The sequence below is a fragment of the Cavia porcellus genome, unplaced genomic scaffold (assembly GCF_034190915.1).
Source record: "Cavia porcellus strain 051 isolate PalLab524CR breed Dunkin Hartley unplaced genomic scaffold, mCavPor4.1 scaffold_29, whole genome shotgun sequence".
NCBI lineage: Eukaryota > Metazoa > Chordata > Mammalia > Rodentia > Caviidae > Cavia > Cavia porcellus.
Genome location: NW_026947512.1, coordinates 40,667,846 through 40,685,625, shown reverse-complemented (window position 1 = coordinate 40,685,625; position 17,780 = coordinate 40,667,846). Strand labels below are relative to the sequence as shown.

At 51.3% G+C, this 17,780-nt stretch overlaps 1 protein-coding gene across 5 annotated transcripts; it reads left to right on the top strand.

Moving 5' to 3' along the window:
* Window positions 1-2,410: 2,410 nt before the first annotated feature.
* Window positions 2,411-17,544, top strand: Rnf122 (ring finger protein 122). Of its 5 annotated transcripts, none has more exons than XM_063240083.1 (6): window positions 2,411-2,789; window positions 8,406-8,562; window positions 13,885-13,930; window positions 14,196-14,237; window positions 16,151-16,230; window positions 16,492-17,544. In XM_063240083.1, the coding sequence occupies exons 1-6, from the start codon at window positions 2,765-2,767 to the stop codon at window positions 16,604-16,606; spliced, it is 465 nt and encodes a 154-aa protein (XP_063096153.1). In that variant the 5' UTR covers window positions 2,411-2,764; the 3' UTR covers window positions 16,607-17,544. The 5 variants fall into 5 exon arrangements, with proteins under 5 accessions (XP_063096153.1, XP_063096152.1, XP_063096155.1 ...); XM_063240082.1 differs by having other exon boundaries at window positions 2,417-2,789; window positions 16,148-16,230; XM_063240085.1 differs by lacking the exon at window positions 2,411-2,789 and adding an exon at window positions 3,196-3,952 and having other exon boundaries at window positions 16,148-16,230.
* Window positions 17,545-17,780: the final 236 nt, after the last annotated feature.

Below are 17,780 nucleotides of genomic sequence, written 5' to 3'. Positions count from 1 at the left end.
TTTCATCGCTGGCTCTCACCAGCCTATAGCAACTGCTGATTGATCTTTTTACTATCTTCATAGTTTTGCCTTTTCCAGAATGTCAAACAGAACACTGTAGTTTTTCAACCTGTACACTCGACTTAGAATGCAGCTGAAATTGCCTGGTTATTTGTACACAGGCATCCCCAAACACAAACTACCAAAACTTGTACTGAATTATGAAAGTGGCCCATGCCCCTGAAATCTCTTCTACAAGGAGGGCTTGGGAAGGCATTACTCAGGAAATCACACTCTCATCTTTAGAATCGTGTAACATGTGACTTTGTTCCTGCAGTGTTAAAATGGAAATGGAGAGGGAAAGGTGATGACAGTAAGCCCCAGAAATGGCAACTTTTTAGCTGAAGCCTACAAAACGTTTGTCAGACACAGAAGGAGGATGGACATTCCAAATAGAAGAAACAGCATACACAAAATTACAGTTGAGAAAGAATATGCTATATTCAAGGAACGAGAGCAACAGGGACAGCTTTGTGACTGATGAATAGTGCGTGGGGCAAGAGAGGCCTGGGACGACCAGCAAAAGCTCGACCGAAATGTTCTGAATGCCACACTTTATGCTACCAACACCAGAAGCCAGTAAAAGTTATTCAGCAAAGGAAATACGTGTTCAGATTCATGTTTTAGAAAGATTCACTGGCCAGGCACAGTGGGGCACACCTAGGATCCCAGCTACTCTGGAGGGTGAGGCAGGAGGATGAAAGTTTTGAAGCCCATCCTAAGTAACAGCAGAATGTCCAGGAGAGGGTCACTCTGGGGAAATGATACATTAGAAAGATCTACTAGAGAAATGCATCTACTAGAGAAAATCAGGTTGTTATTCCTCTCAATTACACAAGAATGTGGGAGGACAAGGTGTACCTAAGTGGAGATTTCTGGGGCCCATCTTTTAATTACTAAGTCAGAATCTCCAGGCTCATGCCTGGATATCGACCTATCATCAGAGAGATTCTTTTCTCATGGGTTCTCGAATTGTCCAATTCAGAAATAAGGAGTTAGATCTATTTCCGATGCCCAGACTAGCTCAAAAAGAACAGCAATCCTTTTAAGTCAACCAGTTACAGTAAGCTGGCCCTCCCTATTTATGGTTATGCAAATATCTGGGGGAGGTGAGAGGTAAAGCAAAAGGGAATGCACAAAACTTTTATGCAAACGCCAATCCATTTCATATAAGGGACTTGTGCATGTGAACACTGCGGTATCCTTGGGGGTCCTGGAAGCAAATCCCCACAGATAGGGTCGGGGTTATTCCCACCAGTTCTCTGCAGTTGATCAAGACATTTGATACCAAATCAGTTTTTTTGTTTTTTCGTCTTTTTGAGACAGGGTTTCACGATGCAGTTCAAACTGGCCTTGATCTCACTTTGTAGCCCAGGTTGGTCTCCAACGCGCTATGATCCTCCTGCCTCAACCTCCGGAGTGCTGGGAAATCCTGGTACTCTAAAATGCCAAGGCACTCATTTGCATGTGCTTATTTAGGCATCAGGAATTCCCTGAAAGTATTCACCACCCATTAACAGGTTGGATAAGGAGAAAAAAGGCTCACCCAGAAGATCAAAACTTTGTTTGCTTGTTTGTTGGTGTTCTCACGCCCTGAAGCCCCAGGAAAACCAAAACCTGCTGTTTCCGGTGCTAGGCATGTAATGGACTTGGGGCGATTACTTTTTTTTTCTTTGCATTGAGATCAGGTGTTGCCATGTAATCAAGTCTGGCCTTGAACCCATTATGAAGCCCTGGCTGGCCTAGAATTTGCAGAGGAAACCTCCTGCCTCATGCCTCCCAAAAGCCGAGATTAAAGGTGTGCACCACCACGCCCGGCTAAATACTTTCTTTTAAAACAGAAAGTGAATAGGCAGAAACAGGCAAGAGGAGAACTGGACGGAGAAGGGTGCGATTCAGCCTTCCAACCATTGTTCATTCAACACCTACGCGGGGCCAGTCTCAAAAGCCTGTGCTTAAAGGCAGTGACATCTCCAGTTTCCAGGATCAATTCTGCTCCCCAGGACCTCAGAACACAAGTCATCCGCCTTAAACTTCAGCCCGAGTTCCTTATTTTGCAAATAAGGCGCGGACCAAAAGTGATAAGTTAGTAAATTCCTGCACGCCCCAAGGTGTGGGCCGCCGCCAAGACCAAGTCCCCGCCCTCCCCGGTACCTGCTCCTGGGGGGCCTATGGGAACGCCAGTGGAGCAGACCCGGGGCTGGGGCCCACCGGGCTCGGGCCGTCCCGCCCCCACCGGCCCCCTTCGGGGCGTCGATCTCCCGCACCCCGCGCTGCCGAGGCCGGAAGGCGGGGGGCGGGCCGCGGCGAGACGCTCCCCCACGCGGCGGAGCCCGGAGCGGGGCGGCGCCGGGCGCGGGGCGGGGTCTCGGGGCAGTCTTAGGGAGGGGGCGTGCGCCGCGGTGTCAGAGTTGCGACCTGCGCTCCGCTCCGCTCCGCTCCACGCCTCGCGCCGTGGGACCCCGCCCGCTGCCCCCGAGCTCCGCGCCCGGCCCTGCGCGCTTGCTCCGCGGCGCTCTTCGCTCTGGGAGACTTTCTGCCCTTCGTTCCCTCCGCTTCCCGGTCTGCTGCCCTGCACGCCGGCCTCGCCGCGCTCCCTGCTCCACACTCGGACGCGCGGGGAACCGCGGGCGCGGCTCTGGGCGCCGACCCCTCCTGCGCGCACCCGCCGGCCGGCCGCACTCACACCTGCGCTTCTCCCCGAGGAGCCGCCGCAGCGTCCTGGATGCACCCCTTCCAGTGGTGCAACGGTGAGTCCCGCGGCGGGCTGGCGCCCTCAGCCCGGTGTCTCGGCGGCGTCGCGCGGGACTCGAGGCCATCGCGGGCTGCGGCCCGCGGGTCCCACGGCGCGGCGGACCGGGGCGCGGGGCGGGGGGTCCCGGCCTTCGTGTGGCGCTTCGGCTCCGCTCCCCGCGCCCCGCGCCCCGCGCCTTTGTGCGCTCCGACTCAGGCCTTTGTTGTGCTGGTCGGAGGAGAAGTATCCGCGCCCGGGCTGGGATCTCCTAGAGGGAGCTCAAGTTCCCCGGCCTGAAACTTTGCGGCGGGTTGAGCGCGGATACAGTGCCGCGTGCGGGGCGGGGCGCGGGCTGCGTCTCCTCTCTTTGTTGGATTTAGAACCTTGCAGGTATCTCTGTGCGCGTCTATCCTTGGGGTGTGGGGCTGGCTGGGCAGGAGCTCGGGGGCTCTTCCGGAGCCCGGGAGGTGGCCGCAGCTCCACGCGGCCCCCCACCCCAGCCCTGCCCCGCAGCACAGCCCCCGCCTGCCTGGAGGTGCTCCAAAGTCAAATTCGCTCACCTGAGGCTTTTTAGCCGGTCAGGTGATACGGATTCCACTGGGGTCCAGACTTCTCATCTGAGCTACCTGAAGAGGACACCTTCGGAACCCGGCGTTTCAGAACCTTGGGAGGCTCGGAGAGTTTAGAGAAGGGTGGCTTGGGAGGGAGCTGGGGAGCCGCTGGCAGGCCGGCTCGCGGCGAGGGGGTCCGTTCTTGAGAGGAGCCTCCTGCCAGATCTTGGGTTAATTATTTCAAGAGGCTTTTTGTGTTAAAGCAGGGTTTGGGCTGTCTGTGTATGAATGTCCTCCATCCCCCGTCTTCCTCCTTCTGCTGGTCGGGTCCAGTTTCCTGAAAGTGCACTGCTCTGAGTGTGATAGGCGGTAATGTGGGCGAGGGGGCGACAGAGGGGGTTGAGGAAGGACGGTGCACCCCAGCATCTGGGAAAGACTCCGGGTGGCGGGGAAGGAGGGGCAGTTCCCAGATCCGCTGGGCTTTCTTGGCCGGCCCTTCTCTGACGTCATTCTGCTCGCAAGCTGCCAGCCTGGTGAGACACTCTGATGTCAAGGTTTCGTGGGTTGGTGAGACAATGGGCCGAGACCCGAGGAGACTGCCTCGGCCAGTAACACTGGACTTCTTTTGGTATGAAACTTAAGACTCCCGGAAGTCTCGCTGCTTTGGCTTTCACTTTTTCTCCTTTTCCTCTGCAGTTCTGAAGCCAGGGCCTTGCTTTTGCTAAGCGTGCCTCCCAGCCCCCCCCCCCATACTCACCTGCAGCTCCATCCCTTGGCTTGAGTTCAAGGGAGGAGGCGATCCTTTCCCAATCCCGTTGGAAAATGTCTGGAGTCCGTGTTATGTGCGGCTGGTATTTTGCGTCCTTACAAGTTTTAAAGGAATAACTCCACTGTTAGCTTTTGTACTTTTTCCCCCATTTCTCTTTAGTAGTACAGGTTGAGCATCCTTAATCATCAAGTCCAAAGTCTAAACCAAGTCTGAAACTTTTTGAAGTGTTGACCTGATACCATAAGCAAAAATTCCAGAATATGGACCATGAGACTGTTTTGTGCCCAAAATTATTTAAAGTAGTGTACAAAATTGCCTTCAGGCTGCAAGAATCAGGTGTGCATGAAATATAATATAAATGAAGAGCTGGGGGTTTAGCTCAGCGGCATAAGTGCCTGTTTGGCAAACTCAAGGTCGTGAGTTCAATCCCCCGGTACAAAAAAGAAAAAAGAAATATAAATGAATTTCATATTAAGATTTGGGCTCCACTGCCATTATGAATATGCAAATATTCCAAAATTTAAAGGAAAAACTCTGAAACATTCTGGTCGAAGCATTTTGAATAAAGGGCATACAGGCAGTGCACAGGACAGTCTCCCCTTAACTGTGAAGCACCTCCCACCCACCCCACTCCCTGCCCTGGAGTCCCAGGCTGCCTGGATGAGTCCCAGAGCCCCAGGGGAAGCCTCTGTGGAACAGGAAAGGGTGGCAGCATGAGCTGGGTACAGGCCACCTGCAGTAGTAGCTGCCACAGTTCTGGAGGTTCCTGAACAGGAAGCAAAAGGAGATTCTTTGGAACCCAAAATATATCAGGATCCCATTCATGGAAGAGCTAAGGCAATAGGGGGTGAGGGGGTATAGTCTTTAAAGCAACAGATGTTGCTGTTGGTGGGGTGGGGGGAAAAGACCTCAATGGCCCTGAGGATGCAGTTTTCCAGAAGGGAGGTCCTGAGCCCTGTACCAGTGAAGACTGAAGGATGGCTGTTTTTTCTTGTTGTTGCTATTGTTTTTGTTCCTCTCCTCCTCGTCCTCGTCCTCCTCCCCCTCCTCTCACAGGGTCTTACTGTACACTTCAGGCTGGCCTTGAACTCACCATGAACCTCAAGCTGGCCTTAAACTCAAGGTAACCCTCCTGCCTCAGCATCCCAAGTACTGGGATTATAGTTGTGGCTCTCACACCCGGCTTAAAGCTTGGCTCTTTAGTTGGTCCAGCTTAAGGCCTTCATGGAATATTGATCTCCTTTTGGTCCACAGAGAGTAAATATTTGAGTGGGAAGGGGAGGTGAAAGTAACTTACTTTCTAACCCTGACGGGCGCCCAGAAGCCAGACCTTCCTGATGGGCACAAATCTAGTAGCTAATTATTTCTTTAATTTCCCCCTTACTCAAAAAGTCTTTTGGAACAAGAATTTCCTTTGTTTTCTGCCTCTCCCCAATGTCTAGGTCAGTACATAAAGCCGATCTTCAACAATACATGTTAGTTGACTGGTGATTTATTAGCTGAGGGCAGCTTTCCCAAACATCAGTCTTCTTTCTTTAAAGGAGGAGCATTTGCCAAGGGGCCCAGGTTGTTTTGAGAAAGTGGGGAGTTATCAGTTCAGTAGTTACTGAGCAAGCCAAACGCAAGCCTAGACCCTGTGGAAGATGCAGCAGTCCAGCTTGGCAGCTTCGGATCCCAAGGTGTACAGGCTTGTTAGCATGTATGCGCTTGGTGACAAATTTTGTTCTCAGGATAGACACGTTTCTACCATAGTGCCTTTCTTTTGCGCTTTCTTTTGTCTTTCTTTCTTTGAGAGAGGATCTCACTCTGCAGTCCAGGCTGGCCTTTAATTTGCAATGCTTTTGCCTCAGCTTCCTGAGTTCTGGTACCAAGGTGTGCACCACCCTGCCAGGCTTGATATTTCACTTTCCAAGCTGCAGAGCTTCACATCCCTTTTCTTTCCTACATGATCGGGTCATCCAGTCATTCTTATGTGCTTTCTCATCCATAGTGTCTATGCTAGTGTTTAATACTAGCATAGTGAGTCAAGTTAAGCCGACACTCGGGGCACCCAGTCACTGGAAGATACTGAATGATCAAGAGGCCGAGTGAGTGATACAGGTGGTGAGTGCCGGAATAGGGGAAGGGGAGGTGCCCTAGACTATCGCCAAGACCAGGCCTGGGGAGTCCTACACAAGGCTGGATGAACAAAGGTGTGCAAGCAAAAGGGAAAAAAACTGGGCCAAAAATAGTGAGGAGCCAGGCGTCGTGGTAGCTTCCTGTAGTCCCAGCACTTTGGTGGCCGAAGCAAAAGGTTTGCAAGTTTTAAGTTCAGCCTGCCTGACTTAGTAAGGCTCTGACTCAAAATTAACCAAGAGCCTGAAGCTCCATGTGAAGACCCTGGCTGCAGTCCCCAGTGCCACAAAAAGAAAATAAGAGTGGCACCTGCCTTCCAAGTAGGCGGTCATGAGTTCAATCCCCGGTACCGATAAAAATGAAAAAGACAAAAAAAAAAAAAAAAAAAAAAAAAAACCAAACAAAGCGCGTGGCATAGTGCCAGGGACGCCGAGTAGGGGCATGTGCGGCAACTGCTAGCACATTCAGGACAACTTGAAGCCAGACGTGAGTGTGCAAAGCCCGTGATACACAGCATGGGAGGTTGTGTCGAGCACGTGGGGTACGTGAGAGAAAGAACCAGCGACAGCGATGGTTCAGTGGGAAACGGGACTAGGTGATGAGCGTGGAATAGGTTTGTAGCCATCAAATGAGACAGTGTGAAAAAGACCTGAAGGAATTCTGGCACGGTGGCCAATCAGATGTGAGGGACTAGCTAGAGTGACATTCACCCTTCGAGAGTTGATTTCAGGCGCCCCGGCGGGCTTCTGCTGAGCTATGGAAGCACGTGTAATTATCAGGTAGCACTTTATGGTCTGTTTTAATGGTCCTGGCTCCTACCCAAGGGTAAGAGGAGTGCTTAGAACCCAGAGCCTGAGTGCAGAGAAACTTTTGGAGCTAGAACTTCTTCACAGGTGCTTGGCTGTGGGCGGGTCATTTAATGACTGAATCTTTCTCTTGTAGGTGGGAAAGTAATATTTTACTGTAGCATTACAAGAGGTAATTAGAAGGCGAGCATGTCCTTGTGGTCCCTGCTACATAAAAGTCTAAGACACAAAGATCCCTCAAGCCCAGGAGTTCCAGGCCAGACTGGGTGACCCAACAAGACCCGATCTGCTTAAAAATAACTAAAAAGGTTAAGTTGGTGGCACCCAAGCATGGTTGGGTTGCAGTGTATACAGTGCATTCTGTTTAATCAAGGTTTTATCCTGTCCTTTCCCACTGCCATCCTGAGCCTTGCCTTCCAATAAGCTTCTTCCCTCTCAGCAGCAACTGGCTACCATCCTTCTAGGCTTCTTGGGAGACACAACAATGAGAAACCTTTTTAAGCAGACCTTCTCTTTGTTCCCTTGCCCAGTACTTGGTCCCATACCAGCCCCAATACCGACTCCTGGCGAAGGGGCGATGACCACTGCAGTTCAGTCAGAATCTGTCCCCAGGCCTGCGAGAAGGGAAGTGTCTGGTGGCTGGCCAGTGCTTCTCCAGCTGTGCAGAGCCATCGTCCAAAGGTTTATTTGGGATGTCCATCCTGAGCCATTGAGTCTGACATGGGCCTGTGATTCTGCATTTCTAACAGGCAGCCCCTGGGGAGCTGCCAGTGCCACTGTGGGCTTTGAGTAGAAAGGAGCAGCTGACCAGTAAGGGACACTGTGCCGCCTGCCCCCCGCTCCACCACTGCTTTCCGGAGGGCCAGTCTGCTTGGGAAGTGAACAGTTTCTATTGCAGTCCTGGTGCAACTGGTCTTCTGGAGCAAGTGGCTTCATAGTGACAAATTATCTTTGCAATTTCATGGAGCCTGTTTCCTATACCCTCCTAAATTTTGCTCATTTTCCTGTGACAAAGTGCTGCTGAGAGGAGTAACTTCTTAGAGGTCATCACAGCTCATCAAGAAAGATGGGTTAAAACCCAATAATACACTTTCTCACCTAAGTCTGTTCGGTTTGTGACTACACTCTGTGGTTTTCTACTAGGTTGAGCAGGGTTTTGCATTTTCTGCTCATTGCCTGAGTCCTTGGTCCCTTTGAGTACTTCATGTGTTGTTCCACTTTGCAGACTGGTTAAATAATTTGCCCAAAATAACATAGAGTAAGAGTTAGATCTGAGATATCAGCCCAAGCCTCTGAGTGTAGAGTGGAGCTCAGAGCCTGCCATTCCCGCTGAAACACTATGTCATCAGCCCCAGTGCTAAATTTCTAATGTTCTTCCTCTCTCTTTGCAGGGTGTTTCTGTGGCCTGGGACTGGTTAGCACCAACAAGTCCTGCTCAATGCCACCCATCAGTTTCCAAGACCTCCCGCTCAACATCTATATGGTCATCTTCGGCACAGGCATCTTTGTGTTCATGCTCAGCCTCATCTTCTGCTGCTATTTCATCAGGTTGGTGGACACTGACCGAGCTGGGGAAATATGTCAAGGAGGGAGGAGCCTGGGGTAGATACTACCCTTCATGCCAAAGCACTGCCGAGAGGACATGGCTTGGCCTGCCCTTCTCTGCCTCTTTGGGACTTGGCAATTCTATTTATATCAACTTATCAAGTTATCCCAAGCACAGAAGGTCACAGTCCCATCTCTTCTTGGCCAGTTATTCTGGGGTTGCCTAGGATTGCTGCCTGGCTCAGGTACTCTGGCTGGTGATTCCCAACTGTCCCTCTCTGATGCTCAGTCATACCCCTTGGGCGGCCAGGAATGGGTAGGCATCAGTGGCTTCTTTCTATGCCTTCGTGGGAAATCTTGTCATCAGCTTTCTAGATGCTGATATTTGCAAGCTAATATAGTGAAATATTTGTCTGTTTGCCTTGTAAGCTCTTGTTCTAAATAAATAAATATATATGCATGTTTGCGTATGTCACAGGAACACACCTCAACACATCCTAATTCTTTTTATGTCCTCTTCCATTATAGCTCTTATTTTTTGAGAGTGGAATAAAAAGGTATCACTTATTTTTAATTGCTTAGTGATCCAGGGAAGAACATGAACTCAGCAGAGACAACCAGGCTCCAGGAACTGTTTTCTCTTCCTCCCATTGAAGGACATGGGAACTGGTGGCTGTTTTCTACAAAAATTTTTAGGCACGATTGGTGCTTAGAGTGGAAATACAAGTAGTATTGTTCGTACCTGGGATGTATGTTGGTGGTGATGATGTTTAGTGGTGTGGGACTGTCCCTTGTGTCAGGAAGCGTTGAATTTCCCTGGCCAGTAGCACATGGTAACACCTAGTCCTTGAAGCCATGCTGATACTGTCTTCTTCCCCACCCCGCGTGTTACCAAATGCATGGGTGAGCATCATCTGGGGTCTAGGCTAGGATCCATCAAACCTCTTCAGAAGATTAAGGCAGAGGAATCTGGGATCCCTACTGAGATGCCCTGCCAGGTGAGTGCTTTAGCTAGGATGCAGTAGAGAGGAATCAGACATTTGTGTGTCTAAACCTGAAAGAGCTTCCTCCAGGAAGGAGACACTCTTCTGGGCTTTGCTCCAAGTCCTAGCTGGCTACCTTGAGCCGCTTCTTTCTCAGAACTTTGCAAAAGAGTTCCTGGAACTGGGACCTATGCAGAGAAATTCATGCTTTATTTTCCCTCTTGAACAGCTGAGTATGAAATTTGCATTTAACTATTAAGTGGGCAAGAGGGTTGACTTTTAGGATCTCTCCTTCCCTTCCCTTCCCTTCCTTTCCATTTCCCTGAACCCTAAGTTTTCTCCTTCAAACACTTCTAAGCACTCTGACCTTTCTCTATAATTCCCATATCATGCAATTCACTCATTTCCCAGAAAGCTAAAAGTGGACACATACCACCAAACACTAGGGAATTACCTAGGATGAGGATGGGAAGAAACTGCAAAATCAACTCTGTTTGGCCTCTTTTCTCTCTCTCTGTCTCCCTGTCTCTGTCTCTGTGTCTCTTTCTCTCTGTCTCTCATACACATACTCATTCACTTAGTGTGCGCACGCCAGACCCAGATTTGTCTCCTAACTGTGCTGCTTGGCACGGCCTTAGGTTTTCAGCTCCTCTTTGCCAAGGACTTTCCTGTGTGCCAGGCATGGTGGTCAGCGTTTTGTAAACCATTTAGCTCACTTCGTTTTCTGTGCAATCCTCCAGCTTCACTGTGACTCCTCTGTATAAATGAGGACATTCATGCTCCGACTATCAAGGCTTTGCCCAAAGCTGTCCATGGAGACAGACCCTGAGGTGGCCTTGGTTCTGCAGATCCCTTACATGCGTTTGCCTTCTGCAAGTCTTCATCCTAGTTTGGGAAGTGGAGGAGCCTTAGCGGACGGAATCTGTATCTGCTCCACAAAGGCTGGGCTTGGGGGTCCTGCTGAGGACAGGCTGGGGGTGTGTGTATCACTGGCTGGTTTTTCTTTATTTACCCTGGGGTAAAAGAACAGAGCAGTGTTGATGCTAAAAGCTCCCCAGTGGATGCTGCTTGGCATCCCCATCCCTTCTGCGGTAATCTGTCCCTTTGTCACCCTGCTCTCTGTCCTGCTGCCTGTACAAAGCCAGCTCAGCCTGGAGAGTCCCAGCGACGGGGTGGTGGTGTGTGGAATGTATGCCTATATATAGAAAGACACACAAGCACAGAAGCCACTTCCTTTCTCTGCTTCTTGGTTTCCTCCTCAGCCAAAATAGACCCATGACTGCTGCTCCTGACCTGGTGAGCTCCCAGCTGAGGCCAGCTGCCCCTCTCTCCTTCTCCTCCCCTCAGAGCTGACCTCTGCCCTGCACAGGACGGAGGGGCTGGCGAAGTACAAATAGGCAGGAAAGGAACGATTATCTTTAGGATCTGGCTGCATTATTGTTTGTTCTAAAAGGGAAAAGAGGAAAAGGAGAGCCCGCTGGCAGTGGCTAGAAATGGCCTCATTGAAATCAGAGTATTTTTAGTTGCTTTGCTGAGCCAACAACTGAGAAGGCCACCTGTCCTAAGTGGCTGGCGCTCTGCGCCCAGCTGGGATTACGAAAACCTGGGGTTTTAGCTTTTTTGCTGTTTTCCTTGCAACCTTTTTTTGGGCCCCATTTCATCATGATCTAATCTTTCCTAAGCTGAATTCTTCATGCAAGACAAAGGTGCAGCTCTGACACTGTCATCTGGAGTGCTCCTCAGTACTCTGGAGGACTCCCCAGGTGAGACCATGGAAGGGAGACAGCCAGGCAAGAAGCATGAGGGTCCCCAAGGTGCTATAATCACAGAGGCGCAGCACAGCCCACACAAGTGTAACCACACTGTAGGGGAGGCGGTTGTGCCTCAAAAGATGTATGATATCTCTGTTCCACCAGACAGAGCTCAAAACATGTGACAGGTAGCAACCAGACACAGCGGTGCACACAGGAACTCCGGAGGCTGAGGCAGGAGGCAAGTTTAAGGCCAGCCCAGAGTATACAGTGGGACTCTGTCCCAGCCCCTGCCCCCAAAAGGATATAGCTCAGAGGCAAGGTTCATCTAACATAATTGCTACAACTGCAGTGCGCACACGCGCGCACACACACACACACACACACACAACAGGCTCTTTACCACTTCCTTATTTGTGTTGCTTGTGCTTCATAATGGTGCAGCGGTGTCTTTGTCCCACAAAAGGTCCCCACTTGGTGTCAGTCAGCACAGGCAGCTCACTCGAGCTTTCACTGTGTCCTCCCCTGTTCCTGTCCCTTGCAGGCAGGAAGAGATGCACATATATGTTGCAGGTCTCTTCAGGGCAAGGAGGAATAACCCTGCTAAGTTACTCATGGGACAGCGGGAGTCCTGGTTAGGCCATTAGCCCAACCCTGCCATAAGCAGAAAGCATAGGGCGAGGGGAAGGGAAGGGGCAGTGGCTGTGGCGCTGCCCAGCCCCGAGGTTCTGGCAGGAGTCCACCTGGACAGGCTTCTGCAAGGCGCCAGGGACAGCCTGTGGTCGCGTGACTTCTTGTCCGGAAGGGTGAGGAGCTGGCAGGCAGTTCTTGCCGCCCTGTACTGCGTCTCGCTCAGCTGGCTGTGCCTTCTGCCCTGCTGCTTACCCAAGCCAGAGTCAGGGTGAGCTCCTTCAGTGCCAGGGTCATCCTCAGGCCCTCCTGCAGCCGGGCGCTTGGCGGCTGTCCTGGGTGTGCAGCTTATGCTCTCATTTCTTCCGAACAAGGTCAGATGGTAAATAGTCAAGGCTGTGCGGGTCATGAGGGCTCTGTCACAACCGCCCAGCTCGTCCCATAGTGCACAATGTGTAGGGCAGAAGCTGAGCACAGCTCTGTGCTAGTCACATGTAATCAACAGTCTAGTTGGATTTTTTCTCTAGTGGTGCAGATACTAAGGCCTTAAGCATGCTAGGGAGGCACTGTACCTGTCAGCTACACCTCTAGACCCCAGCTCTGTATTTTTGTCATAAGATACTTTCTTTTGTTATTGTTAGTTCATTTTTATGACATGTTCTTTACTTCCGTTTTTAAACATTGACGAATAAAAACCGTTTTTATTTTGTGAACCCTAGGAAAGCAGGTAGTCAGTGAGCTGGATTTGGTCCCCAATCTGCTCCTTTTCTAATTATATGGCTTTTAGATGTTTTCTTCCAAAACCCAGGCCTGTGTTGGAGATGTGGTGGGTACAGCTCAGTGGTAGAGTGGGTTTGACATGCATGAAACCCTGGGTTCAATTTATAGCCAGAAAAGAAAAAAAATCACAGGGGTGTAGCTCAGTCAGTGTGAGGAGCCTAGATTCAGCCCCCACTGCTGCGGGGAGCAAAGGGAGAGGAAGAGAGAGAGCCGCCAAATTCAGAGTAAGTCTTCTCTGAAATAGACAGACACAAAATCATAAGCCCTTCAGAGAGACATAGATTTAATGAAACGTAGGTATGACCCAAGATAGTTACATTCCCAGGACTGTGTTTGCGGGCACAGGTCATGTTTGGTGGTAAAGAGGACAAGCTCTTGAATCACACTGGCTTTTATTCCCATGGAGACACTGCTGCCAGTGAGCTCTGTGAAGGTTGCAGCAAATGGCCTGATCTCCCTGGGCTGCATTTTTTTCATCTGCAGAGGAAAATACCTCCTTCTTTTAAACTGGTAGAATCGATGAGAGCACATTTGACTGTGTTGGTGTCTACATGTCACAGAGCAAGTACCTGATGAACACTCGACTGTTGCTGTCAGTAACAACATACTGTGTTTTTGGGTATGGAGAGAGAGGCAGGCGACATGCAGGCTGCCAGCCTGCTGAAAACAAGAAAATCAGGAAGGTATCGCCTGTGTGGTTCGTCTGGCAGCAAAAGGAAGTGTGTGCTTTGGTTCCTGAATACTTGTGTTCTCCAGATGGAAAATTCCACAGGGTCATCAGAGACCTGCTTAGCCCGACGTCCTGGCCTAATGGAACTGTCCCTTTTAGGAATACCTGTCGTAACTATACCCACAGTAAGCATGCTGACCATCTACCCTGTTTGGATGCCTGAAGGAATTTACCTGTCGGGAAGGTACAGGGAGAGCAAACAAGCTATTCAGAGTGACCTGCTGGAGCAGTCCCAGCTGTGTATGGGACCTGGCAGTCACTCAGCAAGAGTCTTAGTCCTTAGCCAGCTCCAGGTGGCCCCTGGGTCTGAACCAGGCCCCAGAATGCTTTGAGGCCAAGCATGTCTCCTGCCCTGAGAAGAATGCCCAAGCAGCCTGCCAAGCCTGCCTGCTTTGACAGCTGTTCATGCAACGGTGAAGTAACCTGTTCTCCTCCCTTCTTCTTCCCCCAGCAAACTCCGGAACCAGGCTCAGGGTGAACGATATGGCTATAAGGAGGTAAAGTGCCTCCTCTTTCCCTGATGCCTGCTCCTTTGCCCGCTACCGTGGTGGGGTGCCAGACAAGTCTAGGCTTCCCTACCAGGGTCCCCGTGGCCTCCCCTCTGACCTGTCTGAGGCCAGCTCCTCTCCCTGTCCCCGGTCAGCCCTACTCTGTGCTGGGCAGGGCTCCCTTCAGGAGTCGGTCACTCACCCCCACCCTCCTCCCCTGGAACCTGCCCTGTGGTTGATGCTTTCAGACTCTGAGCTCCTCTTTGCTCCCCAGGTGGTGCTTAAAGGCGATGCCAAGAAGTTACAGCTCTATGGGGTAAGTGGCCAGGGACAGCGTGGGAGGCCCCAGTAGGTAAGGCAGCCAGGGCCTGTCCAGCTCTCAGACCTTGGGCCATTTATGAGAGTCTGTCTTGTCCCTGCCTCTGAATCTTCTTTGGCTAAGTAAAAGGGACTCTTCCCAGAAGAAGTCATTACATAGAATTTGTCATTTTTGGACCTGGCTCCAGCAGGAAACAAAGGGATCACAGGAGGGCTTGGGTGAGGGGTAACTCCTGGCCCCGGACCCGCCATGCATAGTCTTTAAGGGAGGGATGACCACCCTACTGCCTGCTGCAGGCCCCTGCAGTTAGGTTCCTCTGCAGCCAGCTCCTGAGGCCTGCTTTCTCATTAAAGGAAATCGGGTCCTTTTGCCCAGGTACATACCTGTCCGCACACCCTGGGTCTGACTAGTGCCCCCTGGCCAGTGTGACTCTTGTAACCCTCATCCACTCTCCACCACACGTGTGCCAGTTCCTTGGGTCTGCTCGACTCTGACTTTTCACGAGTCCTTTTTTGATCCTTTCCCACCTACACTGGTCATCTCCCTGGGCTTCCGAAGACGTCCCTGCTAAAAGCGTTGGGGGTGGGGAGACAGGGGGCGTCCCAAGAATCACCAAGCATGAGGCTGTCTACATATGGCCTCATTTTATTCTTGTTTTTGATGTCCACTGTTACATGCGGCAAGCCTTTCTCTGCAGCAAAAATTTAGCTGAACAGATACAGTAGCGCATATCCCTTTAATCCCAGGACTCTGGAGGCTGAGGCAGGAGGAGAGAGTTCGAGTGGCCTGTACTACGTAGCAAGACCCTGTCTCAAAAAACAACCCCATAAGGGACCTCAGCCTGGATTTAAGGATACAAGCAACCGCATTCTTCCTTATTTCTAGCTCTTACTGATTGAATGTCCCCACATATTAGGCAAGCAAGAGTTAAAGCCATTCTCGCAGAGCAGCGCCATGAATGGAAAGTTCCATGATAACAGGAGTGCTGTGTGTCGGCACCATCCCCCTTGGGGACCGGCAGCTGTGTAGCTACGAGGCATGTGCAATGTGGCTTCCACGGGAGGCCATGGATTCCATTTCAGAGCAATCGAACCAAGTTAACCCTGCAGCAAAGCCCACTCCTGCTGAATTGAGAATGATTATGCTCAAGAAGTTATTGTGTAGATTACATGTCCGAGGAACACCAGGCAGATTTGGCCCATTTGTGAATCTTGTGACACACGAATGTGTGGAGCTCACCACCCTCGGCCTCCAGGACAGAGCCAGGGAGTGGTTACATAAAGAATAATACATGGGAGGTCTTGGCAGGAATGTAGGTGCTGTTTGGCAGAGAAATTCATGTCCTGTCTCCAAAAGGCATGGTTTTTTTTTCTTTTCCTCTCTCCACTCGCCTCCTGTCTCATGCTAGGGCTGGAAATCTGGGCTCACATACGCTGAGCACACACTTTATTGACCTACACTTCTAGTGCAACCCTCCACCCTTTGGTTTTTGAGACAAGGTCCTGCTCCATAGTCTAGGTTGGACTTGAACTCACTACATAGTCCGGAGTGGCCTTGAACTTGGAATCCTCCTCCTTCAGCCGCCTGAGTTAGCCACCATGCCTTACTACATCACACTACATTTTTGTTAAATAAGCCTTCATAATAGTAAAGAAAAGAAAATTGTAACTCTCGCAGGGCAGGAACTAAATTTATAAAGTTTTCCTTTGGTTAATTTACATTTGAGCAGCAACCTATAGTTCATGGCTACCACACCATTGATGCAGTTTTGTAAAGTAGGCTACATTTTTCTAACAGAGGAGACTGGACTGGAGCTTACTGGCCCTGGCTAGAGCCAGAGAGTGGCTGTTCAGGTGGGTGGGTGGATGGGCACCAGTGACCACTCACAGGTGCTTCTCTCTCCACAGCAGACCTGTGCTGTGTGTCTGGAGGACTTTAAAGGGAAGGACGAGCTCGGTGTGCTCCCGTGCCAGCACACCTTCCACCGCAAGTATGTGGGGATGTGGTCAGGGCTGCCCGTTGGAGAGTCAGTCAGGGAGCGTCTTCCAGAACCTTCCAGTCCCTGCCACCTCCCATCTACCACTGGCCATTGATGCCCTAGACTCCATCCTGTCTGGAGACCAAGTCAGCCAGAGGGGAGAGGCTGGGGCAAGCATAGGGATGTTCTTGTTCAGAGTGTCGCAGCTGGGCGCTTGGAGGCAGCTGGAGCAGCCCGGGGCCCTGGCCAGAGATAACGACGCTTTGTTCCCAGGTGTCTGGTGAAATGGCTGGAGGTCCGCTGCGTCTGCCCCATGTGCAACAAGCCCATCTCAGGCCCCACCGAAGCCACACAGAGCATCGGGATCTTACTGGACGAGCTGGTGTGAGCTCCGCTGCTGTGCCAGGATGTGGAGAAGACCTCCTGCCCTGTGGGTGCCTGGTCCCTCTCACAGCCACATGAACAGGGAGATTGGTGGGTGGTGATGGTCACATTGACCTGAAGGGGAGGGTGGCACAGGGCCAGTGTCCCACTCTGAGGGCGAGACCCGAGCCAGACCTGCCCCGTCTTTCTGCCTCCCGAAGCCATCCCTGTCACGCAGTACCCATGATCTCACCCAGCCAGTATTTCTGTGCCCTGGTGCAGGTCATCTCCCTGCCTTGTCCCTGCTGGGGGCCTTGACCCTACCTGGCCATGGACACTGAGCCACCTCACCTCGCCCCAACGTTCCCACTAAAAGGACAGCCTGTCCCGAGTTACCTACAACCTCCGCTTCCCTCCCTGCCTCCATGGGAAGGCTGGAAGGGATGGAAGGGAAGACTGAGGAGCCGGCGCCGCCACTGGGCATGGAGAGCAGGGACCTCTACAAGGAAACAGTCGATGTTTACATGGGACCTAGTGAAACCGATGGCCGAAGGCGGGCTGACTGCAGGTGACGCAGAGCTGATCCCTGCCCCTGCTGCCTGAGGTGCTACTTCCCATCCTCGGCCTCTTCCTTGGTTAATCTCAGAGCTTCCTGCTCTGTGATGGGGTTTGGGAGCCCCTCCAGGGGAAGGCCTGTCATACACTTAGTTGTTTCCCAGGGGCTTTTTCTAAAGGAGTGAGAGGGGCCGGGGACAAGGGTATTGGAGCTCATAGTGTAGACAGATACCTGCTTCCCCTGTGTAAATAGTATTTTGTACTTCATCCTGACCATCTCAGGCTTTACGCGTGAGATCCCCAGAATGGAGGGGGTGGAAGTCTTCCCTTCCTCCCGAGAAGGGGAGAGAAGATGGGAGAAGATGTATTTAAGGAAAATTAAATTTAATAACAGTTTTGTCTAACCAACTTTGCCTGTGGTTGTGGCTTTGCCTGTTGGCTACTCTGACAATAGAAGGAGCCAAGTCCTCTAATGCCGCCTCCTGCTTTGCCCTCCCCAAACCACACACGTACACTGAGGTATTCATAATCCTTTTTAAATTTTTTTTTAAAGTTAGAACAGGGTCTTGCTGTGTTGTCCAAGTTGGCCTAAAAGTTGCCATCCTGCCTGAGACTCCCGAGTAGCTGGAATCTCAGGTGTTACC

Coding starts and splice junctions, on each gene's coding strand:
- Rnf122 (XM_063240082.1), top strand. CDS start 2,765: ATGCACCCCTTCCAGTGGTGCAACG. Junction 14,238..16,147: donor AGAAGTTACAGCTCTATGGG/GTAAGTGGCCAG, acceptor CTCTCTCCACAG/CAGACCTGTGCTGTGTGTCT. Junction 16,231..16,491: donor CAGCACACCTTCCACCGCAA/GTATGTGGGGAT, acceptor CTTTGTTCCCAG/GTGTCTGGTGAAATGGCTGG.